At 51.9% G+C, this 26,286-nt stretch overlaps 10 protein-coding genes across 10 annotated transcripts; 4 read left to right on the top strand and 6 right to left on the bottom strand.

Annotated features, from left to right (window-relative positions):
• Positions 1 to 424: 424 nt before the first annotated feature.
• On the top strand, positions 425 to 1,771 carry KD926_009100 (wax synthase family protein; the record flags this gene model as incomplete). Its single annotated transcript, XM_053101702.1, has 2 exons — positions 425 to 1,250; positions 1,311 to 1,771. 2 exons carry the CDS (start codon positions 425 to 427, stop codon positions 1,769 to 1,771), a joined length of 1,287 nt encoding a protein of 428 aa, XP_052954738.1.
• A 311-nt stretch (positions 1,772 to 2,082) lies between these two features.
• KD926_009099 (putative ABC multidrug transporter) lies at positions 2,083 to 6,796 on the bottom strand (the record flags this gene model as incomplete). The annotated part of the gene is made up of 7 exons (XM_053101701.1): positions 2,083 to 2,220; positions 2,279 to 2,621; positions 2,683 to 3,943; positions 4,004 to 4,613; positions 4,668 to 4,877; positions 4,943 to 6,269; positions 6,330 to 6,796. 7 exons carry the CDS (start codon positions 6,794 to 6,796, stop codon positions 2,083 to 2,085), a joined length of 4,356 nt encoding a protein of 1,451 aa, XP_052954737.1.
• A 2,750-nt stretch (positions 6,797 to 9,546) lies between these two features.
• On the top strand, positions 9,547 to 10,868 carry KD926_009098 (cytochrome and DOMON domain-containing protein; the record flags this gene model as incomplete). The annotated part of the gene is made up of 2 exons (XM_053101700.1): positions 9,547 to 9,592; positions 9,724 to 10,868. The coding sequence occupies 2 exons, from the start codon at positions 9,547 to 9,549 to the stop codon at positions 10,866 to 10,868; spliced, it is 1,191 nt and encodes a 396-aa protein (XP_052954736.1).
• A 374-nt stretch (positions 10,869 to 11,242) lies between these two features.
• Positions 11,243 to 11,854, top strand: KD926_009097 (uncharacterized protein; the record flags this gene model as incomplete). The annotated part of the gene is made up of 2 exons (XM_053101698.1): positions 11,243 to 11,309; positions 11,430 to 11,854. 2 exons carry the CDS (start codon positions 11,243 to 11,245, stop codon positions 11,852 to 11,854), a joined length of 492 nt encoding a protein of 163 aa, XP_052954735.1.
• A 374-nt stretch (positions 11,855 to 12,228) lies between these two features.
• Positions 12,229 to 13,466, bottom strand: KD926_009096 (DUF1996 domain-containing protein; the record flags this gene model as incomplete). The annotated part of the gene is made up of 4 exons (XM_053101697.1): positions 12,229 to 12,639; positions 12,697 to 12,877; positions 12,934 to 13,055; positions 13,128 to 13,466. 4 exons carry the CDS (start codon positions 13,464 to 13,466, stop codon positions 12,229 to 12,231), a joined length of 1,053 nt encoding a protein of 350 aa, XP_052954734.1.
• An 893-nt stretch (positions 13,467 to 14,359) lies between these two features.
• On the bottom strand, positions 14,360 to 15,724 carry KD926_009095 (nucleotide-diphospho-sugar transferase; the record flags this gene model as incomplete). The annotated part of the gene is made up of 3 exons (XM_053101696.1): positions 14,360 to 14,452; positions 14,509 to 15,149; positions 15,253 to 15,724. 3 exons carry the CDS (start codon positions 15,722 to 15,724, stop codon positions 14,360 to 14,362), a joined length of 1,206 nt encoding a protein of 401 aa, XP_052954733.1.
• Positions 15,725 to 16,072: 348 nt separating this feature from the next.
• Positions 16,073 to 18,535, bottom strand: KD926_009094 (repressor protein; the record flags this gene model as incomplete). The annotated part of the gene is made up of 2 exons (XM_053101695.1): positions 16,073 to 16,324; positions 16,379 to 18,535. The coding sequence occupies 2 exons, from the start codon at positions 18,533 to 18,535 to the stop codon at positions 16,073 to 16,075; spliced, it is 2,409 nt and encodes an 802-aa protein (XP_052954732.1).
• Positions 18,536 to 18,715: 180 nt separating this feature from the next.
• Positions 18,716 to 19,297, bottom strand: KD926_009093 (uncharacterized protein; the record flags this gene model as incomplete). The annotated part of the gene is made up of 1 exon (XM_053101694.1): positions 18,716 to 19,297. One exon carries the CDS (start codon positions 19,295 to 19,297, stop codon positions 18,716 to 18,718), a length of 582 nt encoding a protein of 193 aa, XP_052954731.1.
• A 250-nt stretch (positions 19,298 to 19,547) lies between these two features.
• On the top strand, positions 19,548 to 22,308 carry KD926_009092 (putative C6 transcription factor; the record flags this gene model as incomplete). Its single annotated transcript, XM_053101693.1, has 2 exons — positions 19,548 to 19,625; positions 19,702 to 22,308. 2 exons carry the CDS (start codon positions 19,548 to 19,550, stop codon positions 22,306 to 22,308), a joined length of 2,685 nt encoding a protein of 894 aa, XP_052954730.1.
• Positions 22,309 to 24,180: 1,872 nt separating this feature from the next.
• On the bottom strand, positions 24,181 to 25,860 carry KD926_009091 (protein phosphatase regulator REG1; the record flags this gene model as incomplete). Its single annotated transcript, XM_053101692.1, has 2 exons — positions 24,181 to 25,162; positions 25,244 to 25,860. 2 exons carry the CDS (start codon positions 25,858 to 25,860, stop codon positions 24,181 to 24,183), a joined length of 1,599 nt encoding a protein of 532 aa, XP_052954729.1.
• Positions 25,861 to 26,286: the final 426 nt, after the last annotated feature.

Genomic DNA, 26,286 nt, shown 5'->3' with positions numbered 1-26,286 from the left:
AGGATCAAACCGGGCGGCGGTGGATATGGAAAATCGCCCCCGGAAATCATGGCGACAGGCCTATTTTAAAGACCCTGGCCATGGCTGGATCCATGCTGGGGCCAGGGAGCAGAAGTCCAGATCGAATCCAGAAGACGATCATTGAATGACCGGTCAGCAGCGCATGTCAGCCGTGCATTATATGTGGATCGAGGCGATGCGACGGCCAGTGCGCATCTTACCTGTCGTCGAAAAGAGATGACGGGCAGACGTGGCCGACGCAAGGAGTGGTGGACAGTTGCAATAGTAAACACACACATCACATGAAGTGGATCGGGGTCTCGGCGCCTTCATTCTTCCCTTCGCTTGGTTTCCTTTGCCACCCTTTTCCCGCCTTTCATTCTTCGCGTTCCTCCCCCAGCGATGCTTTAGATATATATAGATCATGTTGACAGTGCTGCTACTGGCCATCGCGTTGTTCTTTCGGGAAAAAACCCTGGCCGCTCCTTACGTCAGATGCATTTTCTCCCTCGCCATTCTATGCAGTGCAACCCACGCCGTCGTCTCCCCGCCTCCCTTCTTCTCGACCTTTTTCAAATACACCAATGCCTTCTTATCGGGGGCCTATGTCATTCGCGCTATCGAACTGCTGCTCGTCTATGATCTGCCTCACTTGAAGCGTCTTGGCAGAGCCACCGCGTCGGCCTCTCCGCTCAAGTATGTCTGGAAACCCTTTCCGACCGCGTTGGGCGTAAAGCGTTTTCTGTGGATCTGCGATCTCCTCGTCAATCCACGGGCCATCGGTTGGAGTTATGGCCCCGTCCGATATCTGCCACCCCTGCGCGATTACCATCAGAGCAAGAGGGTCTTCGATGACGTCAGCGTCGTAGACCAAGACGCCGAGGAACCTCTGGCAACTTTCGTCAAAAGGCAATTCCAGCGCATTCTTTTTGGTTACTTTATCTTGGACGCGTACCAGACGACATTCGGGAGAAATTATCTGCGACTTTGTGAGACTCTCGCGATCGCAGCATCTGCCGGCTGGGGGACCCATCTATCCACGGAAGCCACTGAAATCCTGGTCCGAACATACCTCTTCGGTCCGGTCTGCTGGCTCACCTCATACGCTTTTGTTGACGGGGTTCATGCCTTCTTTGGTCTGGTTGGTGTTGGCGTTTTCGGGAGCATCTCTCCCAAGCTTTCCGCAGAACCATGGATGTATCCGTCGTTGTTTGGACCAGTGCAGTCTCTGCTCACGTTCAGGTTGCGAGGTAAACCTACCATTCATCTCTCCCTCTTAGCCACTTACAAACTAACAGCCGGGTGACCAGATATCTGGGGCAAGTTCTGGCATGACCTCTGCCGGCGCCCCTTCCTCGCCCTGTCTGTCTCCCTCATCCCCAAATCCACGCCTCCGTATCTGAAACAGCTCGTGGTGCTATACACCTCGTTTACCCTCTCCGGCATCATCCACGCCCTCGGTTCCTATGCCGTCTCTCGTAACGCGCACGCAGCCGGTATGATGATGTTCTTCTTCTTCGTCCTGCCTACCTGCATCGCCTTGCAGCAGATCTATTTAAGCGAGCTATTGCCTCGTTTATTGCCCCGGAACCGCGTCTCTCGGGCCATGATCTTGGTCCTAGACGCGTCGTTCGTGTGGGCCTGGGCGAATCTGACCTGTCCCTGGTTCATTGAATATAGCATGTTGCCGCAGTCGATGGCGTCGATTCCGATGCCGTTTAGTTTCTGGGGTTGGGTCGGTCGTAATCAAAGCCTTGTTTTGGCAGGATAGAGGTAAGACTCTAAATTTATGGAGTGATCTCTCATATCTTTCTTTGTCTTGGTTATGCTGTAACGGCATGTCGACATTCTTTACCTGCTTCTAGAGAAAAGCCGAAAAACACATTCATAGAGGAGAGCCTCTTGATCCGGTCAAAGCTCTGTTGGATAGCATACGTGATATCAAATTTTAGTCTTCTTCGGCGGCAAAGCGATATCAAAACAACATGACGATTCAATTAAAGAATCTGCTAGAGATTTCAAAATATTTACCCTGCAATGAATATATACAGATCAACGCAAACGCTATGCTTTTTTCTATCCTCAACGCCAAAAAGGCTTCATCACCGACTTGACATAAACAAGCAAATACACCATGAGATAGTTGGAAATCACAAATGCCGTGAAAATACCGAAAAATGGCCAAATCTTGGACGAATTCAACCCGATTCCTGAAAGATACTACACGGTCTGTTAGTGACACTTGGTTGCTTTTCACATCTGCGAAAGGGACACTTACGTCGTCTCCGTAACTGTACTCGCAATAACCACATTTGCCGGAATCGTCGGGGTTGTATAAATAACCCACGCTTTTCTCTTCGAGCCATGTCCCGGCATATTCGCCACATGTCAGATTAGACGGACTCTCAAAGATAGTGAGTTCGCTCTCAGTGCAGATGACAGGCATTCCGCGAAGAACAGATGTCAGTACGCCACCGATCCAGTATGTGAACGGTGTTACGTAGTACATCGTGTATGCCCAGAATGCGGGCATGTTTGCATGCGGCTGCAAGATACCGTTGAACAGCTCGCACATGATGATAAAGAATGGCATCAGGGTTGCCGCCACCAACGAATCGGCACTGTATTTTTTGTCAGTTGAGGTTTCACGAGGAATGTTTCTTTGGAGATCGCAGGACTCACCTCATTGCTGCAATCCACTGACCCCAGGACGTGGCGAATAGGAAGAACAGAAAGAACATCAAGAAACTATAGCCTGCCGCAAAACCAAGGGGAAGCCCGACAATAAAGTAATACAGAACATAGAAGATCACGGCACTAAGGACCGCGTAAGGAATTTCGCAGATAATTTGGGAGGTGCAAAATGAGACCCATCCATAGATGCCGCTGGGGCCCTCGCGAGCTACCCAGATATCACGGTTCATGATGAACCGCATCGAGATGGCGTTGATGAACTCGGGTACAAGCATCAGCACGAGGAAGCACGAGAAAGCTTTCGACTGCAGATCGGTGGAGCTGTTGCCAATCTGCAAGTATGTGAGGCCGTTGATAAGAGCGTGGAGGAACGAGGCGTATAGGCGAGAGTAGGGGTACTCTGGGCTTCGCCAGTATTGGCGCAGTGTCCGTTGCGTCAAGAGGGACGTCTGCCGGAAGACCGATGGACTAGACAGCTTGCGCTGCGTAGCCTGCGACGCATTGTCGCCTTTGTGACGGATTTCATGTATCTCGTTCTGGACATCCTCTGCTTCAGCAGACCGATTCCACATGTCGGGCCAATTGACGCTATGTGCAGCGTTTTTCATACCGCCAACGACAACTTCAATGAGGAAATCTGCCGCGTTAGTGACATTCTCCGGTCGATGGCCATGATCAGCGAAATATTTGAAGATGGAACGTCCGGATTCCCCGACTTCTCCAAAATAGTAAGTGCTTCCACCAGGACTGAGTGCCAAAACTCGATCAAACTGCTCGAATTGCTCCTGATTTGCCTGATGGATAGTGCATAGAATAGCCAGGCCCTGATCAGCTAACCGTCGCAACAAAGCCACGATACTCGAAGCGCCCTGGCTATCAAGGCCACTGGTCGGTTCATCCAAGAAGAGCAGAAGCTCGGGTTTCGCGCATAGCTCCACGCCAATGGTAACGCGCTTTTTCTTCTCGATGTCCAAGGAGCCTATAATGGCGTCTTGCAGGTCCACCAGGTCAAGCGTTTCAATGACTGTGTTCACATATGACAGCTTCTCCTGCTCAGGCACAGCAATACTTTGACGGAGAAGAGCAGAGAACTCGAACGCCTCCCGGATAGTGCTCGTTTCGTCATGGATATCCATCTGTTGACAATATCCAATGCGACGATTGAACGTTTGATCGATAGGCCGTCCGTCGACATACATTGTGCCAGTCAATTCGCCCGCGCTTGGTCTCTGGGTGAGAGCAGTCAACACTGTGTTAAAAGCAAGCGGTTAGTTTCTCGCACGCAATGGTGAGGCATTATCGGACATACATGTGGACTTTCCCGCCCCGGAAGCTCCCACAAGAGCAGTCAGTGTCCCTGGTTTGCAGTAACCACGGACCCTGTTCAACAGTTTCCTGGTCTCCTTTCCGATTCGGACATTTAATTCCAGATTATCCCAAGTGAAGGTTGATTGGGTTCCTGCGAGGGTTTGACCCGATTTCTCAATCATGGTACGTGGCGCAGCGGCCTCCGGACCTGTCGGGAGGCCATTACTTTCCTCGTCTCCGGCATGCTTCCTGTCCGACTTAGACTGTCCCCGAGACTTCTTGTGTTGAATCGGTCCAGCACTATCCGGCTCCCACTCCATAACCTCGCTCAGCCAGCAAGTACCGGCAATGTAGACAATGGTAAAGAGGCATAGGATTCCAAAGTTGCGCCAGACATGACTGACGTGGAATCCATACTTGACTGCTAGATAATCATCGCCATTCACCACGGTGGTGCCAACTTGACTTCCTGCATAGCCGCAGGTCTGGTAGGCGATATCCGTATAATTCGGGCCAGAAGGCACAACTGATCCTGGCGCACAGCTGAATTCGGTGTTGTGAAACTCTGCAACCATCATAGCCTCGTAAGTATAGAGTGCTGGGGTTGTATACTAATATATGGCGTTAGCGCTTCATGTTTGTTACAAGACAGGTATGACACTCACGGCTATCCACCCAACCCAAGGAACGTCTTCTATCAACTTGTCGACTGAGAGAACATATCCACCGAAAACAATGCAGAACAGAACAGACACACCGCAGTAGCGCAACGCAACCTCGAAGTTTGACGAGGCGGCAGCAAATAGTCGGAACTGGGCAGTCAGGCAGATAGTGCAAAGATAAATGAAGAGGAAGTCAATCCAGAAGGACCCGGCCTGATGAACAAATTATTAGCTATTCCAAAGGCTAGACTCCGTGATGATTCGATATTGCAACTCACTTCAGCCTTGAGACCTGACAGAAAATATACAACAATGAGGTATAGGAACGTTATAGCAGCCCCGACCATGAAGTCGGCGATAACTCTGGCCAAGCATACCGCGCTGGGTCGGACGAAGGCGAATTTCTTTTGGCGACTGAGAATATCTCGACCTTGCATAGCATCTTCCAGCTCAGACATTTGGAGCCACGCCAGAAGGATGGCGGAGTAGAAGATCACACCGCCCCGAGAGTACATTCCATCAGTGGTTTGAGGTTGGTTATAGAACATGGACCCGACCAGTAGGCCATAGACGACCGCCGAGATCAGCTTGATATACAAGGGCGACATATGGCCCCTGATCTGCCAGATCTGACGTTTCGCGCACAAAATCACTTGCCGAAACAACGAAATGGTGTACGGGGACTTGGGCGACACGAAGCGAGACTTATCAGTCTGCACAGCCTTTTTAAACTCCTCCACGCTTCCGCATTCCGAACCATTCTGGGACGCTCTGGTACTCTTGCCGCCGAATCGTTGGTCCTCGTAGTTTTCAACGTCGTATTCGATTCTCTTGTACGCCGAGCTTTTCCTGAATGCCTCTTCCAATTCGACGGGTCCTTTCGGGGTGCGCTGCTCCCACCCCGGTTTGAATCGCCGCCTCTCAGGAACCGTGATGCTAGTTAAGAAGTCCGAGACCGTCTGCATTTCGGCGCATTCATATCCCAATCCTTCAAAGTAAGCTTTCGCATCGCGAGCCGGACCCTGGTAGATCATCCGACCCTCGTCCAGCAATAACACCTTGTCTACCAGTTCATAGATGGCATCCGATGCCTGGTAGAGCGTCATCAGCGTTGCCTTGCCGCACGTGTCAGTCATGATTCGCAGGCTGCGTGCATAGTCCAGAGCTGACGAGGCATCCAAGCCTCTGGTGGAGTTATCCCAACACATAACGGACGATTCGGTGGCCAGAGACTCGATAATAGAAATTCGTTTCCGCTCGCCACCGGACACGCCACGAATGTACTCGTTCCCAACAAGCGTGTTCATTGTATGAGACATGCCAAATACTCGTCCGTAGATCTCAAGATATCTCGGAATTCGTTCTTGATACCTTTTGGGCGACTTGCTCTGCAGCGCAAACTCTAGGGTCTGTCGCACCGTGAGGGTGGGGAAATGCACGTCGTCCTCGGGCACGTAGGCCACCTGGCCACGATAATGCGTCTTGACTTCCTCGAGGCTCAGGCCCGAGTAGTCGATGGAGCCCGTCATGCCGAGGAAAGACGAATGATGACCGGCGATCGTGCGCAGAAAAGTTGAGCAACCGGCTCCCGGTCTCCCCAGAACACTACGGAGGATTAGAGTCAAAAATCTTTGCTCGCATCTTCTTGGATTTTGAAAGACTTACAGCATGATCTCGCCACTTCTCACCACGCCAGAGAAATCACGGATTAATTCACGCCCCTCGTGGGGCTTTTTGGCGGAAAGCCAGGGTTTGACGGTCCATTCATACACGTCCTGGAAGGTCAACGTGCGCCAGAGGGCCGTTCCTAGAGTCTTAACACTGGCATGGTCGTCGCCATCTCCCCAGGTGGAGATGGACTGGAAGCAGACGCCAAGGTTGGACTTCTTGCGACCTGCTTGGAGTTCGGCTTCGAGAAATTTGTCGAACGAGGAATGTGGCTCGGGATACTCTTGGGGCGGGGTAGGATTGCTGATATTCGTCAGAGTACGATGAATGTCCGCGATCGCATCTTCGTCTTCGTGCGAGAGATGTACTCGAGGCGAAGAGATAGCATCAGCCTGGCTCTCCACTTCCGGGTTGGAAGTCACGGAGGGAGCACCATGTAGGTGGGTATGAAGATGGGCCGGCATTTCACACGACCGTTCCAAACGTCCCTTCACCCAGTGGAAAAGATAAGGGGATCGAAGCTCGTGGACTGCTGAGGCTGTTGGGAATCTAATCTACGATGGCCCCGAGGGGGGGGGGGGGAGGGGCAACCCCATTATATACATGGATGCGTGCCTGGACCCGACTCGGGCGGAAGTACAGATCGAACAACCATAGATCCAAAAAGGAAGCCAAGCTTCATGTGGTGGGCTAAAGGCAACAATGGACTAGGACTCCTGGTGGTGCTAGTGGAGGGAATCCGCCACTCTAACAGAAAAAAAACCGGACGGGCCAGGAATCGCACTGGGGCGGGCGATATAACTTCCGTGTCTGGCAGCTCGCCAGAGAATGAATCACTGAATCAAAAGGATTACTCAGAGAACTAATCCACACTCGGCAGCCAAGGCGGATCGACTCCACTTTTCCTCCGGCCTTTTTGTGCCCTGCACGAGCATCTCGCGTCTCGAAGAGAGATGGCATCTACGGAGTCTCATCTCATACTCGGTCAGCACGGCAGCCCGCCGTCAGCTGATGGCGTCCGGTGGGCAAGTTCCTGCCGAGTAGTCCGTATCTACTCCGATGTACATACATGCAGAGAACCTGGAAGATCAGTCTCAGATCGGGGTCTATGGCGCACCAAGGCAGGAAACTTGCTCTCCATAACCCGACGGTTTGGCTATCGCCCATCGGGGACCACTCACGGCCTTTCCCCATTTCCGTCCTCGGGAGTATACCATGTGCAATGACTACACCGTAGACTGTCGAGTGCAGGAACCGGAGTAGATACTCCTGTGCAAGTCAATTGTCCGGGTTAACGCCGCAGGCGCCACGACAGGCTAAACCCGATGCGGGAAAGGTATCGCCGGGGACCCACGAGGCCTGAGGCCAACGCGGTTTCCGCGGACCCCGTTTTATTTCGTCCTGCGCAGTCTCCACGGAGTAGTCCTCACTTCCTCTGCCCTACGGAGTACTGGGTGCTCAGGACTGAGCACCCAGTACTCCGTATTCAGCTCAGGACAACTCCTCTTTTATGCACTCGTGACACCTCCCTCCGACGCAGTCTTCGTTGTCATCAAAGGGCACTGCATCTTATCCACCTTCAACCCCTCTCCCCATGCACGCTTCCAGGTGATGTCAGATCACTCATGCCCGCTCTTTCATTTCTTCCCTTCCCGATCGTTCCTTGCCGCACCACTCGCTGAATTCCACGGAAAGGAACTGAATCAGCTCCCCCTTTCATACCTACTCCACAGCCTCGTTGTCCCAAGCTAGCCTGTCTGACCAATGAGCAACCCGCATAAATAATCCGGCTCAACGGCCCTGCATTGAAAGCTACCCTGGGTGGTGATGAGTATTCGGAACAAAAGCATGATAGGAATTATTCCCCGTCATCACTGCTTTTCTGGCACATATTCGCAAAATTAGTGAATACTATTCGGAAAATACTCATTAGGTTCTCTCTCTCTCTCCTGCTCTCTCCTGCTCTCTCCTGCTCTCTCCTGCTCTCTCCTGCTCTCTCCTGCTCTCTCCTGCTCTCTCCATATTTCATGGATTACTACCAAAAAAAAAAAAAGGGTCAATACCAAAAAAGATAATCTCCAGTCCTCGAAAGAGGTCTAGACGTCCCTAACCTAGAGAACTAGCTCAAGGTTCTACCGAAGTAAGGCACTTGGATGGGGAGTTAGAACTCTTCACAAGGTTTGCTCGACCTCCCAGCTCAATCAAAGCTTCAATTCCTCCCCCCCCCAGGCTCCCAATAACTACTCGAGAAGCTTGTCGAGTTCTAACGCAGCCTACAATCAGTACGTACTGTCAATTCTCAGACCCCCATCCGCAAATATAGCCGAGGTGCGAGGACTTTTGCGGTCATCTGAGGCAGATGAACCCCTTTATCGACTCGCCATATCAAGCGCCTTTCGTCGAGGCCTGCGGCAGATTGCAGCGAAATAAAACATGTGCATCTGTAACTAGACGCTCATCATTGTCTCGTGCTCACGCAAGGCGAAGGGGAGTAATCACAACCATACGCTCTAGATACGGGAGATTTGGATGTCTTTCCACGGTGCTCTGTCTTTCACATCGGCTGGACCGCGTGTCGCCCTGAGTGGAGAATCCAGAACGGTAGCAATTTGATTGCAATGGTTCTGAATAATCTGATGCGCCCGAGAGATTAGAAATGGCTCTTATGTGTCTCGCTGGAATGAGCATTCTTGTACGGCGAGGGTGTCCGAAGCAAGGGATGCGTCCCGCAAGGGGTGCATTTATTGGCATGCGAACGCCGGATGGAAGCGGCCACATCCAAAACTTGTTGTTACACCGCTGATAACTATTGTTCCTTAACGGTGCTGAATGAGCAGGGGATCCGTGGGTTCATTTCACCCGGTGAACCTTTACTGGACAACACCTCGTAAGATCGATCGCTTTCCTTGGGTTGGCTGAACTGCCGGAAAGTGTATTGCTGGGCGTGTGCCTCTAGCTTGTCTGTCAAGATACCGTGTGTTGACAAGTATTCAATATATACGTAAGCTTGTCGGTCAGCCAAGAAGTCGACTGACTTCAGGTACTGTATGTGCCATGTATCAATATGATAAAGTGGCTGCCAATCCCCCTTGGCAAGAATGGCTATAAGGACAAAGGGCGCCCCCCGCCTTTGATGCTTACAGCCTTTAACAACTGATTGATCCCGTCCCCACGCAGAAGTGACACGGCAGCCCAGCTTTCACGTTCAATCAACATGGGGCTCAGAAGCTTCGTCGTGAGAGCCGTGACTCTAGGGCTAGGTATGTAGTTTGTTGCTCCTCGTTCCGTCCCTCCTGCAGACCTCGTTCTACTTAAAGAGAGCCAACCCTTTTTTTCCCCTCCTACGCAAAGCTATGTGTCAAGGAGATCCATTTATTGACCTGGGTCACAGTTCCGCTGGCCTTGGCCGAGATTGTCACATTCTCTCCCGACGGCCAAAATGAAACGTACTTCAGTATCACGGCGTCCTCTCCCTCGGGTCCCATTTTCTTTCAAATACAAGCGCCCGACACCCTTCAATGGGTTGGGCTCGGTCAGGGGACCGGGATGGCTGGCGCCAATATATTTGTTCTTTATTCATCATCGGAAAGCAATGTCACTGTGTCGCCTCGGTCGGGAAAAGGCCATTCAATGCCAGAACCCGACCCGGAGGCTCAGATCACATTACTGGAAGGAGCTGGGATCGAAAACGGTACCATGAGGGCCCGTGTACGTTGCGACAGCTGCATGAAGTTTGAGGATGACCTGAGTACGAGCAGCTGGATCTGGGCCTACAAAGAGGGAGATCCCCTGAATTCGCCCAATGTCTCCGAAAGAATACGGATCCATGACAACTTCGGCGAGACCGAGATTGACCTGGCTCATGCTGTGTCCAAATCCGACAATCCGTTCATAGGATATGATCCATCTAGTAACGCCAAGGGCTTGAAAAGATCGGGTGGTGGCAGCGCTATGGTGATCGCCCATGGCTTCCTCATGGCCTTTGCCTTCGTTCTGCTTTTCCCCGCCTTCGCCATCCTCGTCCCCCTCCCCATTCCTATCTCCGTTGCGAAAGTCCACGCGCCTCTCCAGGCATTCACGCTGGCCGTCGCCATCGCCGGTATGGGACTCGGTCTTCATCTCTGGGTGCGCGGGGGGGTGTCCCATGTGGACGTGCACCATATTCTCGGCATCATCGTCATGGCCTTTCTGATCCTTTTCCAGCCCGCCATGGGCTGGCTTCAACACATGCACTTCCGCAAAAGGGGCACGAAAAGTAGCTTTGCGTACGCACACCGATGGCTGGGCCGCATATTGATCATTTTGGGGATCATCAATGGCGGTCTGGGCTTTCGCTTGGCCGGCATCGGTAGTCCAAGCACTCCGCGCAGCGCCATGATCGCCTATTCCGTCATCGCGGGCGTGATGGGATTGGCATATATTTCAGCGCACTTGGTGATGGAGTTACAGGGGAGAAAGGAGCAGGGGCCTTCTGCGCAACAAGAGGTAAAAACACCCTCCGGCAGCGAGAATGCAGCGATAGAGCCAAAAGCGTGATTTGCAGCGAATGCGGAGATCTTTGGATCTTCGATTCTTATCGGCATTGCTGGCCGATCCACCCCACAATTAATATTTCCTTAAGTAAAAATGCTGGCTCGGACACTTGCTTTTGGACTCAGTTTTCTATTTTTATCGATCCAGTCCTTTTTCTTTCTGGCACTGTTTTATGACATGTATATCGCTTCCATGGATGTGGCAGTGTTAGATGACTCATTACCTAATCTCCACCATAGAAGAAAAAGAGAGTTTGTTCACTTCATGAAAATGACATTTCTCAATAATTCAAAAGTTTTGGCCTAGAGCAAGTTTCTTTCCCCTGAATTCCGAAGCATACATACAAATACGTACATACCTACATATAATGACGTCAAATGCAAACCGAGCAAACAGTCCATGCTCCAACGCCGCCCGTCGAATTCACCGCCAAATCCAACAACAGTCAGTCAACGCATCCTCAAGCAGAGCAATTATCCCTGGTTCGCTGCATCCCGGCCCCAGACGGAGAATAATGCATCACTACCCCTGACATTGAAGCATCCGAAACTCCAACGGAACTAGGAGCAATGTTACACAACGCCTTGATACGCACGCATCACATCACGTCCCGCAAAAAGGTCTCTGCCTTGAAACGAGCCGCGGATACCTACAACTGCTTCGTGCTCCTGCGGTCGGGCGGCTGCCCGGGAATCATGTACGTCGAGGCCAGGGAGAAAGATGCCGTCGAGTCGTGGGTCAACACGGTGCGGAATCTGCGCTATAAAGACTTTCAGCTGGTAGTGCGGCCCGATGTCATCCAGCATGAGAACTGCAGCGAAGAGAACAACAATCCTAAACAGAACCGACATTGGGATGGTGGTTCCCATGAGGGGAAGAGAGCTTCGGGTATACGCTTGTCTGAGGTTGACAGTGTCAAGGAATTTGGGAATGCTATGCAGCAGCGTGGTGTTTGGCATTGGTGGAGGAAAGGTATGGGGTACACATGAACCCAGGCGTATTGATCAATTGGTCTTACCTCTCGTCATGCTCTATGGGTCGAAACCTAGGCCGGACCGACAACCTCGGTTGGGAAGAGCTTTGTTGGAAGTCCAACAAACGTCGAGTCATTTCTCAAAACGCTGAGACGCAAACAAGAAATAAGTCCATCGACCAAGTTCAAGACATCATGTAACCCATATGCAAGATGTCTATCGCACAACACATTCTTTCGTTGCCGTCGATCTACAGCTCCTAGCACGGGAATACTCAAAACACCTCTAGACTGAATAACTATTAACCAACACCCCGAAAGCACCGGGTCATTATATTCAATATCGAAAAAACTATATACAAGGATATGTCGTCTGTACTTTTGGCTCCATCAGATCAATGTACTGTTGGGAGCGCCAGTCACCGGATTGTTGCCAGGCAATTTGGGAAGAGGACCATGTTGTCCCAACTCGTCCTTGGGTTCCGGCACATCCAGAATGTGCTTCAGCGGCGTTAAAGCCCGTTTCTGTGTTTTGGTGATCGAACAACCCGGATCACTGAGGCCCCGCGCACTCGTACATGTTGATACGGCTTTCTGTAGGGCATCTTGGTCGGTCCAGCCGTTGACAAAATCTCCGTGAAGCCCGTACCCCGTCAGGTCACCCATTGCGTATACCCAGTTTTCGAAATCGGGGAACGGCTGCGTGTTGAAAAAGAATTCTAGGAAGATGGAATATATTGCCACTGGGTGAGATTTTGGACAGATGCCCTTGTTGTACTCTCCAATCGCCGGATAAGCCATCTTGATGCAGTTATGTCAGCTCCGAACATTTACTCCACGAGGCCATACTGGACTTACATGGCTTTTGTGGTCAGGGCTGTCCAGGTTCTTCCCGTTCCAGCATGATGGCAGGAACACCTGAGACCTTAACTTGGCGCATGGTTGACGAGGGAGATGTTTGGTCTCGTTTGAACCTCCGTTCTCAGTCATACACATGTGAGAAACTGCGCGCTGTGCCAAGTCGGAATCATTGTAGGTCCTGCGGTGCTTGTTAGCGCCCTATATTTTCCATGCGCCCAACCAACTTCGACTAACCGGAGCATTGGGTTACCGGCCGTCATACGGAGCCCTGCAGGCGGTGCCAATGAGGTGTGGTTGCTGTCGCACGACGTTGCATTTGCAGAATGATTGCATACTCGGTTGAGATAATAGATGGTCTGAGATGTTGTTAGCCCCCTCGAAGGGGTATGAATGGCTGCCGCCAAACCAAACCGATTCAACAAACATACGTTTCCCTCGAATTCAATCAATTCAAATGATCCGTTCCTCATGCGATGGTAAAGTTGTGGGATCCAGTAATTGCTCTTATCAATCTCCACCCCGCAAGTGGTTTCGTTGGCATTCTTTGCAGTATCGATCGTCATGTTTCTCTGGAATGCGGTTCCCCCCGCGACGATGTGTGTATGGGCCGACGGCACCCCGGGCGATACTATGGGATCCGACATCTGCCTTGTTAAGGGAACGCAACTGAATGTGAATTCGTCCGTTATTGAGGTGGCACTCGTTGCCGAGGTGTAGATTGAGAGCAGCGCCGCTGCGATGAGGCCATATCCTCGGTCCGGCCTCATGATGCCTGGTGAGACAAAAGAAAAGTCGGAGAATAAGCTGTTGAATGCTGATAAACAAAACGAAGGAAATTACTTCCGGTTAGTTCGTTTCATGGACGTCCTACCTTCTTATATCTACCCCTCGATTGTATGTTTACCTGGTTGACCTGCATGCCCAAGCCCCAAGTATGCATTGTCCTCCTGTGGGCGTTGGTACGGCGCAACGGGCAGTATTTTTTTCTTTTGTTTACTTCAGCTATAGACCCCGGTGGCAAATAGGAACTCAATCTTCCTTTAACCACGCAAAAAGGAAGATCTTCGACGCATCGGAATCTCCTTGTTTTGCTTGTTCCTATGGATCTCGTCTGAGGCTTTTGCAGACCGTCGACATGCCCTCCATTGCCTTAAGAATCCTCCAGACATAGGAACTCGCTATAAACTGACTAAATATTCCGGCGGGGGCCGATACTCATCCCCGGTGTCTTTCTTGACACTTCCCAATGCCTTCTAAGACTAGACTGACGATCTTAACGTCATACATTCCTCGTTCTGGTAGGACTTGATCGGAGCTCTCTTGTTCATGTGTTAACCTGACTTGGTGCTATAATATTCGTGGTCTTTATTAGATCCTATTACGTTCGTGCGCATCATAAATATGGCAACGCATGTCCCGGTTATACCAAGTTGAGACTATCATTCGTCTGTTCAACTTCACAGTCTTCATGTCTGAGAAATTCATTTGACGGTTTTCAAACGTCTAAAACGAACCCGAAAGATGGTCCAGAGACCATTGAGTATATAATGGCGTGCATTGACCCACCCACAATGCCTTATGATACAGAATGAATGCAGTCACCATGAACAAATTTCCCCCGAACACCACGCCATACGCCATAAAGTGAACGAAATCTAGATCATTGCGGGACGGGATCCTGATCAGTCTGGGAATCGGAATCAGAATCGGCTCCTACATCAGGAGCTGGATAGCTAAGAAGCCTGCAGATATCCTGGTAAAGTGTTAGTGCAAAAATACACAGACGTAAGGCCATATTCAGTTACATACTCTTCTTCTCCGACGGAAATCATCGTAGAACTTTCTCCACACCTCTCGATTGCGACATCCACTTTCCTTAGGCGTGCCGGGGTTGTGAAGGCACTTGGGCAGCGTTTCCGCGAGCACTTTCTGCGGCCACATCACCCAGGGTTTCGGCAGGGGCCAGTCAGAAAAGTGCACCAGTTTGGCTTCGGCGAGCACCTTGTCCGGATCCCAGGTCTCATAGTCACTCCCCAAAAAGTTCCTGTGATCCTCCGCGCGGAACTCGCCGGTGATCAAGCCGTACTGCCGGTGCGGGAGTACCAGGGCCGAATCGCCGTATCGCTCGTTTAAAAGTTCCATGTCATATCGGTCCGGCCCCGTGAAGTTCGTATATACCTGTCCGTGAATGGCGGGCTGGGCCGCGTCCATCAGGGCTGAGAATTCCCGGTACGAGGGCTCGATCACGATCAGCAGGGATGAGAGCTGCTTTGCTTCCGGGAGTCGCCAATACGCGCGCGGCATCGCCACCTTGGTCGGAGGGAGGAAGAACAACTCGTCCATGGACTGGAGAAGGTTCACGTCGGAGTCGAGGTGGATCACGCGGTCGAATTCCGTCTCGCCAAAGGCGAGCAGTTTGGAAATGCTTTTATCCCACGGCTCGTCGGGTCCTATTGTCGGATTCAAAAGATGAGATGTCAGCGCACGGCCTTGTCCTTCCCCCAAATCCGCGCCAGAACAGGGAACTTTTGTTCAGCGTGTCATCGCACATACCTGCCCCGGCCTTGATCATTTGCACATCGATCGGTACCAATTGTACATTGTAGGTGTCCCGAGCCAAGTTCAGCAGTTGGCTGTCCCGATCGCGGTCGCTTTCGACGAGCACGTGCCAGTCTTCGGGGTAGAATAAAACCCTCTGAGCCCGGCTGCCATATCGGTGCAAGGCTTCGAAAACCATCAAGGCGTTACAGAGGTAGGCGCTGGAAGTCGCATACTGGCTGTAGGCGTAGCGGGTCCAGTCAACCCGGTCGTAATCAATGTGCGGTAGCGGCGGCGGCGGCGGTCCTTCGCGTCGAAGGTACAGGATGAAGATCAAGAGCAGCGCGAAAAAGACCCAGGTTCGGAAGTGTCTCAATTGCCGTTTGATGATGGCAAAGAATGGTTCGTCGGGGATGTCGAAGAAATCATCTTCGGATTGGTTGGAGCCTCGCCGACGAGGGAAAGGAGGGTGGTTCTTGGCTCCCATCTTGAATTGTTGGTTCATGCTGGAGCGGCATCCATTTCTGGATGGGAGATATGTAGGAGCCACATGCGAACACGCGTTCGGAGGGGGTGGACTTGTCGACACTCCTGCGGATCTCCTGCGAGGTGAGATCCCGCCACGTGATCGGGGGATGTTGGCCGGTGATCGATCACCACAGCCACTTCAGCTACTTCGATTCTGTACTAGAATCTCCAAAGTACCTACGCATTAATTCCGTATGACGGTGTTTGGCCGCTGATTCGTTCATATTGATATATACATGTGTCTACTAGACCCCACAAGATCTATGTCTGCGTCTATCTATTACACTACACTGCCCTCACTCATTCATCAACGAACGCCATCGAGTCGTGCTTGTATCGTCTTCTCATCAAAGCGTCCATTTGCACCAACGTAATTGCGAAGTGCCTCGGACGTCATGAGGCGGCGTGGTGCTTTCCGTCCGGTCAACAATTCAAACTGCGCGATTGCTTGCTCCGAGACATTATCGAGCCCATCAACCAGAACCCACGGGCGACCGGTCTCGCTCCGAATACGACGCATCTGACGCAGCAATGGTGTGTCGAGAGGTTTGTATGCAAACTATAACCCAAGGTTAGCCATGGTACATTGCCATCTTCTTCGGGGATCACTCACCTCCAATACAACTCCTCCGGTCGGGCTTCCCAACCACTGCATCGGCATCTCAAAGTCGGCCGGAGGCTCGTCCGTATCCGGATCCGCAGGCACGCAAGAGGCAATCAAACACGGAGGACATTCACCGGGAGGCCAGTCGTCCTGGACTGACTTCAACACATGTACCACCTCCGTCGAGCCTACTTGTGATGCGGCCCACGAATTGAAGTGACGGGCCACGCTTTCTGCGCGCGACAAAGTTCGATTGTATATGAAGATTTTACGGCATCCAAGCCGGAGCATGGCGTAGATGGCGGCGCGACCCATACCGCCCGCCCCAATCACCAGGCCCGTCGTCTTAAGCGGACTGATAGCATTGCGTGGGGACAAATTCCGGTTGATGCATGTCATGATGCCGACCCAATCCGTATTCTCTCCGTACCAACCCAGGACGGGTCCGGCCTGGTTGCGGCGACTCGCCTGCTCCTGAAGTGGAAACATCGTTCCATCGGCTCGCGCCCGCAACGGCATGATCGTATTGATCGCTCCGATCGCCTCGGCATGCCGACTTTTCGCGGCGAGCTTTTGGGAAACCTGCACCCTCCACGGCTGGACGACGCTAGCTCCTCCAAAATGAGGATCTCGGCCCAGACGGTCCAGTGCGGCAAGAGTGGCCGACTCGGGGATGCTGTACATGTGGTTCATCCCACAATGACGGAAGGCCGCATTGTACATGACTGGAGAAAGACTGTAGGATACGCTGGCTCCGAGGATATAGAACTTGAGGGGGTCCAGCACATAGCTTTGGAACAAGGCCTGAACCGCATCTCGTGATGTGATCAACGGGTCTGTCCCACGGTCTACAGACCGCTTGATTGCTGGATGGGTGACCGAGGTGAGGATGGAATTGAACACCTGGGAAGTTCGTCCCAGACTGCCGATATTATATGCAATGGTAGGAGGATGGTCACCGGTCAAGGAGTGAATCTTAGTTGCGAATTTCGCAACGGCTGCGTTGTCTTCGCGCTCTGTGGCCACGCGCAAAAATCGCACAAGCTGACAACCTAGTTTTTCGGCCTCAAGATAACGAGAAAGGTTGTCCTCATGTTCCCACGTCACATGAGCCGAAGGGTTGAAGATGGTTTGTCCTATTGTTTTGGTCGTTCCTCTGCTGCTGATTGCATCTGTGAGTAAAGCACGGTCGGAATCTAAATCCACGGCCAAGTATTCCACGCCGAGTCGTAACCCGTGCTCCACAATCTCAAAATACGTGTTGCGCTGCTGTGCCACTAACAGATCACCTGCACCGACCCCCGGTGACGAGATGTCAATGGAGAAAATGATAGGAACTCGAGCACTCCTCCGAAGCAACGAGACTTGTTTGCTGACGGTGCTCGCCATACCCGAGCTCCATCGATCAACGCAGAGCTCGATTGCATCTCCTCCAGATTCAAGCCCAGACAAATCCACGGCACCATCTATGAGCTCAGAGGAACGGACGAAGATAGCGTGTGTGAAGGACCGACGTTCCGGGGGTGTTTCCAGAAGCACAAAAGGTGAATCATATCCAGAGTGGCCCAAATCTGTCCCCGTGATAAATCGAACAAAACGAGTAAAATCTTCCTTGGCCTCCTTGAGTTTGAACGAGTAATCGACGGATCGCCGGTCCGGAGTTTCTTCTTCGACCTGGGAAGATACGCTGGACCGATCTTCAATATTATAGAACTCGAAATTGGAGCAGGTTCGGTGTAAAGGATCTGACTCGTACAACAACTTCGCCGACTGATCTTCCAGACCGAGGAGGCGTTGTATACGGTCCATGTCGCGTACCAAGTAAACCACCGGGTTGGTGGCGGAGAATTGGCGGAGGTGCTCCTGAACAGGGCGTGTGAGGCTTGCCAGCCCACATTCAATCACACAATGCAAACGGTGATTATCCAGCATCATTTTCAGGACTTCTATATCCCGGTGTTGAAACTCCTGGCTTCCATACCGCTTGAGATATTCATGTCGCGTGAGCCCGGTAACCTGCTTGAAATAATGGTCTTCGGTGATGAAGCGTCGCTTCAAGGCCGTGGCAGCGACAAACCCCAGTGAGCGCTTGCCACAGCCCCGAATGCCAACAAGTACCAAAGACGCATTCGGGTCGATCTTTCGACGGGGCGCGGGGTGTTGCATGGTGCAGGCGAAGCAATTCCCGAAGGTACACAGGTATGCCCGTGATCCGGAAGAGGTCACGGCGGGGTCGAATAAACTTATCAGAGGCAAATTACGGGCAAAAAACCCATGATAGCTCGACCCATAGCTTGATTGAAAAAGTAAGGGGGGGGGGGGGGGGGGGTGTTAATCTGAGGTCTTCTAGTGCCGTGACGGCCCTCTAGAGTTAAGGGTAGTCGGGTAGCGCACGTTGCTCACAAGCATGGAGACAGGACATTCGCAGCGAGCATACTGCAATGGCAGGAGACTAGCAGGAAGGGACTGACCCAGGAGATTCCGCAGATCCATGGCCGGCGAGACCATGTCCAGCATCCATCGGCTTGTCGCAACGGGTCTGCTGCTTTGCCGCGTCGATGCTTGCAGCTTTTGCCCCGCGCCACCGCCTTCTGCCCGTGGATGTGCGGCAAAGACCTTAGCCGGGCAGCTGGGCCCGATGATGCAATATGATTGAATTTTATTATTGTTCAGTAACTCATAGACCATCGAAAATATGACCTCCCTCCAGGCCAATCCCCCGATTATCGGCTGTGGTGGAAATATCGTGTCTCTGCAGAGCAAGCTGAATCCCGCACGGAAGAAAATCGTGGGGTGCTGTGTGGGGGACGGGAAGTTCGGAGCACTCCGTGGGTGAGTAATGCCACTCACCTCCGGCCACCACGGGACACGTCCGTCATCCACTTCCCGACTTTCGCCCCGACGGCCTCCCTCGAAGCCGTCCGTCATTGCCTCGGAATGGGTCTAGCTAGTCTCGTTCTCGAGAAATGTTCTTGATCCCTGGATGACTCTGACGGCAGCTATCGTCGGTCGCGCCGTCCTTCTGGGGGTTTGAATTTGTCTCTTTCGCCTTCTCGATCGCATGCTTTCTTTTCTTCTACCCACACCCTCTGCCTAACGACTACGGCCTTGCGCTTCGCCCTTAGGCTCTTCTCTTACCCCATACATGACATGCCAGTTCCGTTGTAATTGACCCTCAATGGACGAGGGTTCGGATCTGAAGGCCCCTCGACGTAAGAGGGTCTCTAGAGCTTGTGATAGGTGTCGAAGCAAGAAGGTATGTTGGCTCCGTATTTCCTACTCTGCCTATCCATCCACCAAATATCGGGCACCAACACTCACAATGGTTTCAGGACAAATGTGATGGCATACGTCCCTCTTGCTCCGCCTGCCAGGCCTCAGGCCAGACTTGTTCATACGACCCGCATGCGAAGAAACGTGGACTACCGGAAGGATACGTGCGAGGACTAGAGAAGCTCTGGGCCTTGTCGATCTGCAATATCGATGGGTTTGAAGACACCATGCTGGCTCTTTTAGGCTCCACGGCCGAATCGGCTGGTCGCCGAGAGAAACTCATGAGTCTATGGACCAATGATGGAGCATCTGAAACGATGCACGACTCTTGGAAAACCAGCCGGCTCTATGGCGCCCTGGAAAAAATGTTGTCAAATCCTGATGCGTCGCCGTCGCGTGGTTCTGAAAAGCGCCCTCGTGAGGAAATTGACGACGTCTCGACCAGTGGGGAGACCGCATGGGGGTTTCGCATAGAGCGCAGCTCGTCCTCTTTATCAACGAGTGCTCCGCGCGTAATTGAGCCCTCCGCCTCATCCCCTCCGGCTAAGAGAGCTCGTCTCTCTTATCCATCCAGTAGTCAGTCTACCTCGCTAGGCCCGGGCGCTAAAAATCCGCTCGAGTTACCGGCTCAGACCTCTCAGCTTTTAGACGTTTACTTTGCCGTCACCCATTCATGGTTTCCTATCGTCGCTAAACATAATATTCTCCGAGCATCATACCTTTACGTCAACGGCCCTCTATCACTTACCAACACTACTCCCGGATCCGGTAATCATGCCGCACTCTGGGCTGTACTTAGCTACACCCTCTCTCAGTCTCAAACGAACTTGCATGATGGATCGCTGGAAAGACTGAATCGGACGAAGGAATATTATGCTATCTCTCGCGCTTTGATCCCATCCGAGACAGATCAATATGAAATAGGCCACGTGCAAGCGCTGCTGCTATTAACCATGGTGAACATCGGCCTCGAAGAATGGACCGCAGCCTGGTTGCTAAGCGGGCAGGCAGTGCGAATGGCCATTTCAATGAGCTTGGGCGCTTGCACTGATGTCCGACGATCTGACGATCTGAGGCAGGGAAAAGCAGTATTTCTTGGATGCTTTGTCCTTGATTCGCTGCTGTCTTTCCGTATATCTCGAAGGCCCTGTATGCATCCCCGCGACATATCCTCGGTAGGGCTCTTGGAAGAGGACGGCTTGGAAGAGTGGAATTCCTGGGCAGATGTCTTGCCACCTACCGGTGGGAAACAAGGGTCAAATTCTCCCCGACGAGGCCCCCTGCTCGCCCTGAGCTGCTTCAATCGGCTAGTGGAACTGGCTAGCGTATTGAATAAGATTGCCCGTGATGCTGCGACCGGAGCGAACGTACACATGTTTGCACAGCAGCTCGTTATGGAACTTGAGCAATGGGATGATCGCTTACCGCTAGGGTGTCGACTGATCGGGCCCGAAAGTATATATCCTGAGCGACACTCTGCATTACTTCCACACCAAACCTACTTAGGGCTAACTTATGTGGCTACGCTACTCTGGCTCTACCTACGCATCGCACCCCTTGAGCTGGGGCTGCCCCGTTCCCAACGTCCCGCCGTCGAGGGCGCAAAGAAAATTCTGTATAGAGCTTTGCCAATGTTGTCTCAACATATGGAAAACTTCCAGGCGTGTGGTCTTCCGCCAGTGTTTGAGTTTACCATAAGGACAATGGCAGAACAGGCATTTACCCTGCGCAACAGAATCAAGTCCGACATGTTCCCCTTCGGACGATGGGCTGAAGCTCTTTTCCAACGAATAAAGGAACTCAAGCCATCCTGGCCCGTTTACGGCACATTGACTTCGACTATCGAACGTTGGTATCGCTCGAAAAGTCAACCAGAATCCGCGTCACCTCCCTTCCATGTCCCAGATCTGGAAAGCACGCCCTTGGGAGGTGGCAGTCTTTCTAGCCACAATACCTTCGGCGACCCCATGAGCGTGACTGCCACATACCATCAAAATCCAAACGGGGACGCTTCCGTGACTCCAGGGGCCCTTCTGGCAACAGCGGAGCCTGATAACACATCGTCCATATTGGGAATCACCATCCCTGTGGATGCACAGTATCTAACGCCAAAAGACACGGTCATGGAAAATGCCGATCTATCCATGCTAGATGCGACTTTCCAAGATCAACCCCATACCCAAGCACCTCGTCCGGCAAATACCACACCGACGCTCATAGACAAGCCCGACACAGCGGCCGATCTAGACGCACTACTACCTCCTGTCCCACCCCATCCGCCCACTCCCGACTCATCCGTTTCGAACCCCATGATGCCCTCGAAACACATGAGCAACGACCCTTCTCGATCGTCCGGGAACAATCTCAGCCTGAGCCACGACAGCTCCGACATGCCGGAGCACTCCGTTTCTAATAGAGACATTGACTCCATTTTCAAAGACCTGGCGTATCTTGACACCACCGAGTGGGCTACCAGTCGCGAGGCAGGCTTGAAGGATTTTGGATTCATAGATGACAGTACTTTCCACGCATTCTGCCATGACCCAGACCGACTCGCCGGGTCCCAGCCCTTGGTTCACCCCCCGTCGATCGCCGACATCTGGCCACCTCCGGGGTTCTTTCCGGAAACGTTTCAAGATTCCTCGGAAGATGCGATGGAGGGGTGAAGTCTCGAATTCTTGAATCAAGCGCGTCATACCAAACTTCCACTTATATATATCCGGTTCTTCCCAGCATTTCTTGATATACTAGACAATAGTAAGGGTTGCCCACATGGGAACCTCCTACTCATATTTATGATACCCCAAGGTTATTGCCATGCATTCCCAGCGTGCATCCTAACCTCACAAAACGTTGATCTTCAGTCATGTACGCGTCTTAGTTGATTACCATGCTATTCTTCTCCAATTTAGGCTCATCTTTGGGCAGTTAGAGCTTGGTAGAGGAATATACAGCGAAGTTTTCAGACTGGTCAGTGCTTCAAAGTACTCTAGGATTCATTGAAGTATAGATAAACTTATCCTAATCATCTCCAAGCTGTTTCACGGGTCCCTGGAACAAAAAATGATATACAATAGAGGCAATGCTTACCTGAAAGACCAGCTTTCCAATTAATTCACCGGTCCATATTACGACATCCGCAGTGGCATACGTCAATGTCATATAAGCAAATCCGCAGCCCCGGTTTCTTTATCACGCTGACATGCTCAAGAACCTGTTTTTGTTTAGCTTTATTGATGGGGCCATACTCGGCAACTTCATTCCACAATATACTTTGCTTAGGAACAAGGGTCGAGGTCCTACTGTTCCAAGAAAGCCTGGACCGCGCGAACCCATCCCTCTTCCTATATAGTAAGTAAACCCCGGTCGTTCCATGCCTCAAATGACCCTGTCGGCCGGTGATACAGGTGGCGCGTCTCCGGGAAACTAGGTATAGACAGACACCGGGCGTTTCGGACGCACTGCCGCATACAATTTTCATCGGTCCGGATCGCGTTGTCGCTCGCTATCCGAGTACGTCAGCGTTTTGTTGATTGGTGAAAACTGTCCCAATCCGCCTGTTTGGTCGGTCTATACCTTATTGTAATTTAAATATTAGACTCGTAAAAAAAATATACATATATAAATAAAATAAAAGCCGTCTCTGTGTCATGTACGCAGCTTCGATGCTGCTTGTACTACCTTCTTTCTTTCCTTCTGGTATGGTAGTCAGGTTCAGTCGCATATATTACATGCGAGTAGGACAAGGTAACATCAGCCTTCGTGGAGTACAACAGCAGTACCATCTGCTTACCGCTGCGAGCCATTATTGCTTGTTCAAAGAGCCACATGGTCGATATACCCTCCAGCATGTGATGGTACGAGACACCAAGGGCCTTCGAGCATATCTCTCGGTAAGATGGTCGACTTTCCGCATCTGCGAACTCTGGTGTGTAGATCATACACGAGATGTTCGGGCTTTGCCAGATTGTGTACGAACCGGGTTCGGTGAGCAGGGGCTATAGTTTGGGAATAAACCGCCCTTGTCGAGGTTCCGGATCGCAAGGCCGTTCTCCGTCTAGCACCCATTCGCTAGCGTGTCCAAATACTCCTTATTCTTGCTACCGTTTTGACAAACTTCGCATGGGCAGGAGTTTCTGCGTAAGCTCTACTCAAGTACTGAATGGAAATATTGAAGAATGGTATCATGGGCATTATTATCGTCAGTCCCTGATGGGGTCCGTCCTGGATACTAAAATTAAGATTCGAGGAATAAACACGCTAAAGAAAACAAACCCAACTCCCATGAACGTGTAACTCCGACCCTTTTAAATCAAGATAGAAGTCATGGACTCGTGTATGTTGCGAAAGGAACACAAAGAAGTCAAAGCGCTGTATAACAAGAAAAAAAAATCCACCGTCAAACATGTGTATAGATTTACTCGTTCAATATTCATGTATGCATTGGCCCTTTTTCAGAAGTAAAGAAGAGGAAGGAGGAAGGAGAGGGAGAGGGAGAGAGAGGAACGTTTTGGCTAGGGAATCGGGTCGAGTCAGAATCATCGACGCCATCCGACATTCCATATGACATGAGCGATATCACGAGCCGTGTTGACAGTATCGACAATCCTGTCGATGAGACCTGCACTAGATTGCTCGCTGTCGTCAGCAGAAGACAAGGATGGCCGGCTATGTCTGCTCAGCTCTTCTTCGTCTTCAGCGTTCACAAACAAAGGACGACTTTGATGTTCAGAATCAAACGAATATTGGCTCGATTCCCAGGCAGGATACAAGTCATTGCCGTTGTCCCCACAGTCATCGTCGTCGAGGGAGAAGTCCGCCGACGGGTCTGAGAACTGAAGGGTTCTGGTGGAGCTGGACTGCGATGACGATGTCGAGAGATAGTCAGTCCATCGATCAATTATGGAGCCCGCCGGGGGCTCGGGAGTATCGCCACGGTATTTGAGAGTGGTAGAAGGCAGGGGGGCAATGGTTTTGTTGTCCCCATTTGAGCTAGTCCGCGGACGGGTCTTCTCGACGTCCGAGGCTTGCGGGATTATTTGTTTCATCATAACCACCCCTTCATCCGCAAGCGAGTCGCTTCCAGCTGGGGTCGACCATTCTCCATCGTCTTCGTCTCCCTTAGCCTCGACGGCGATGCACTGCACGACCTCGTCGTTGAAGTGAATATGGCGCCTCTCACTCGGTGATCCAATCCCGGACGACGTGTTCGTCACGGTGTCCGCAGGTGAGCCCACGGATAAGTCATCAGTCGCGTAATGGTACACAGGAGGACGGTTGCGGCTCAGGGCCGCTTCCTGTGCCTTCAGGATCGCCCCGGCATGCTGTAAAAGCGTGTGTTGTGACAAAGAGCGCTGTAAGATGGTCTCAGAGGCCGTCCTCTTTTTCAAGATGGGTTTTTTGTCCACATAGAACGTGGGCGTTTCAAAGCAACTTGGCGGTGGCGAAGTGGTTGGCTTCTTGCCGCCCGAGAATGTCTTCAACGGACCGTAGAGCCAGGTCACATCGCAGTCCTTCAGCCTACAGCAACGGGTTAGAATGACAGCTGATCCAGTATGGGGCGCAGAACTCGCCCCGGGCGATCAAGGTAAGGGGACTAACCAGTTAAGAGTTTCAGGGGACACGGTCCCCAGCTCCAATCTCATCTTCGCCCAAGTTCTCCAAGAAGCATTCTCCAACCTCACGCCGTTGTCATATACGTTTCTGCGGCCAGCCACATAACGCCAGGAGGCCCAGATGTCCTCCTCCTTCCATTCATGGGAAAGGTAATCCACGTGCCTCGAAGGCTCTTCCTCAATCGAATGGTCATCTGCCGCCGGGGTCTGTAGCCTCCAACGCTGGATGTCCGCCAACGAGCGTGTCGAGCTCACCGAGGAGCATTCGTCTTTGGAAGCACAATCAATTGCGTCGTACGAAGGAACCACGACATCGTCATCTTGTTCATCGTTGACATTAAGTGATAGACTACTGAGCGTTGTAGGCGAGGAAGGGAAGGGACGAGCGGTTGATTGGGTGAGATCCGGCGAGGATAGAATGGATGACGGGGCGGACGAGAGAAGCGGACTTGGGCAGTCCCTGGAGGGGTATTCTTGCATGGGGGATTTGACGGAAGGGACATTGGGGCTATCTAGAAAGTATCTTTGGGCGATGGGGCACCGCAGAGGGTCAGGCGAAAAGCGCGCATGCTCCTCTGGCGAGGTGGAAAGCACGGCAGCCATGATAACGAGGGCTGCAAGATCATCGGAGGGAGAAAGCCTTGGTGGGAAAGGTTTTCAGCGGCCTCAGACTGGGTCGGGTTAGAAGAGAGCGCAATATCAGGCCGAACGAGAGGGTAGAAGATGGAGGCAAAGACTGATCATGACGCGGTTATAAAAGAGGGACGACCGATGGGGAACTGAGTACTAGAGGCCAGAGAAGTAGGCGGGGAAGAAAGGGATAGGTATATAGCGGATCAGAGGCGAAGAGACTAACGGGAAATAATCGAGATAGAGTTCTCCGGAAAGCTCCTCTCGGTAGTAGGGAAATGTCCTCCGTAGTCCGAGCGTGAGACTAAGTGGATATTATTCTTTGGCTCTCAGTCCGACGCAGGCGTTAGGATAGAGGGATCCACCGGGCAAGTCGCGGATGCGTTGCGATGATGGATC

The sequence above is a fragment of the Aspergillus affinis genome (assembly GCF_023601865.1).
Source record: "Aspergillus affinis strain CMG 70 chromosome Unknown NODE_63_length_192884_cov_87_495086, whole genome shotgun sequence".
Taxonomy (NCBI): Eukaryota; Fungi; Ascomycota; class Eurotiomycetes; order Eurotiales; family Aspergillaceae; genus Aspergillus; species Aspergillus affinis.
The sequence above is the reverse complement of the archived record's forward strand: the minus strand, read 5'-3'. Positions and strand labels throughout refer to the sequence as shown.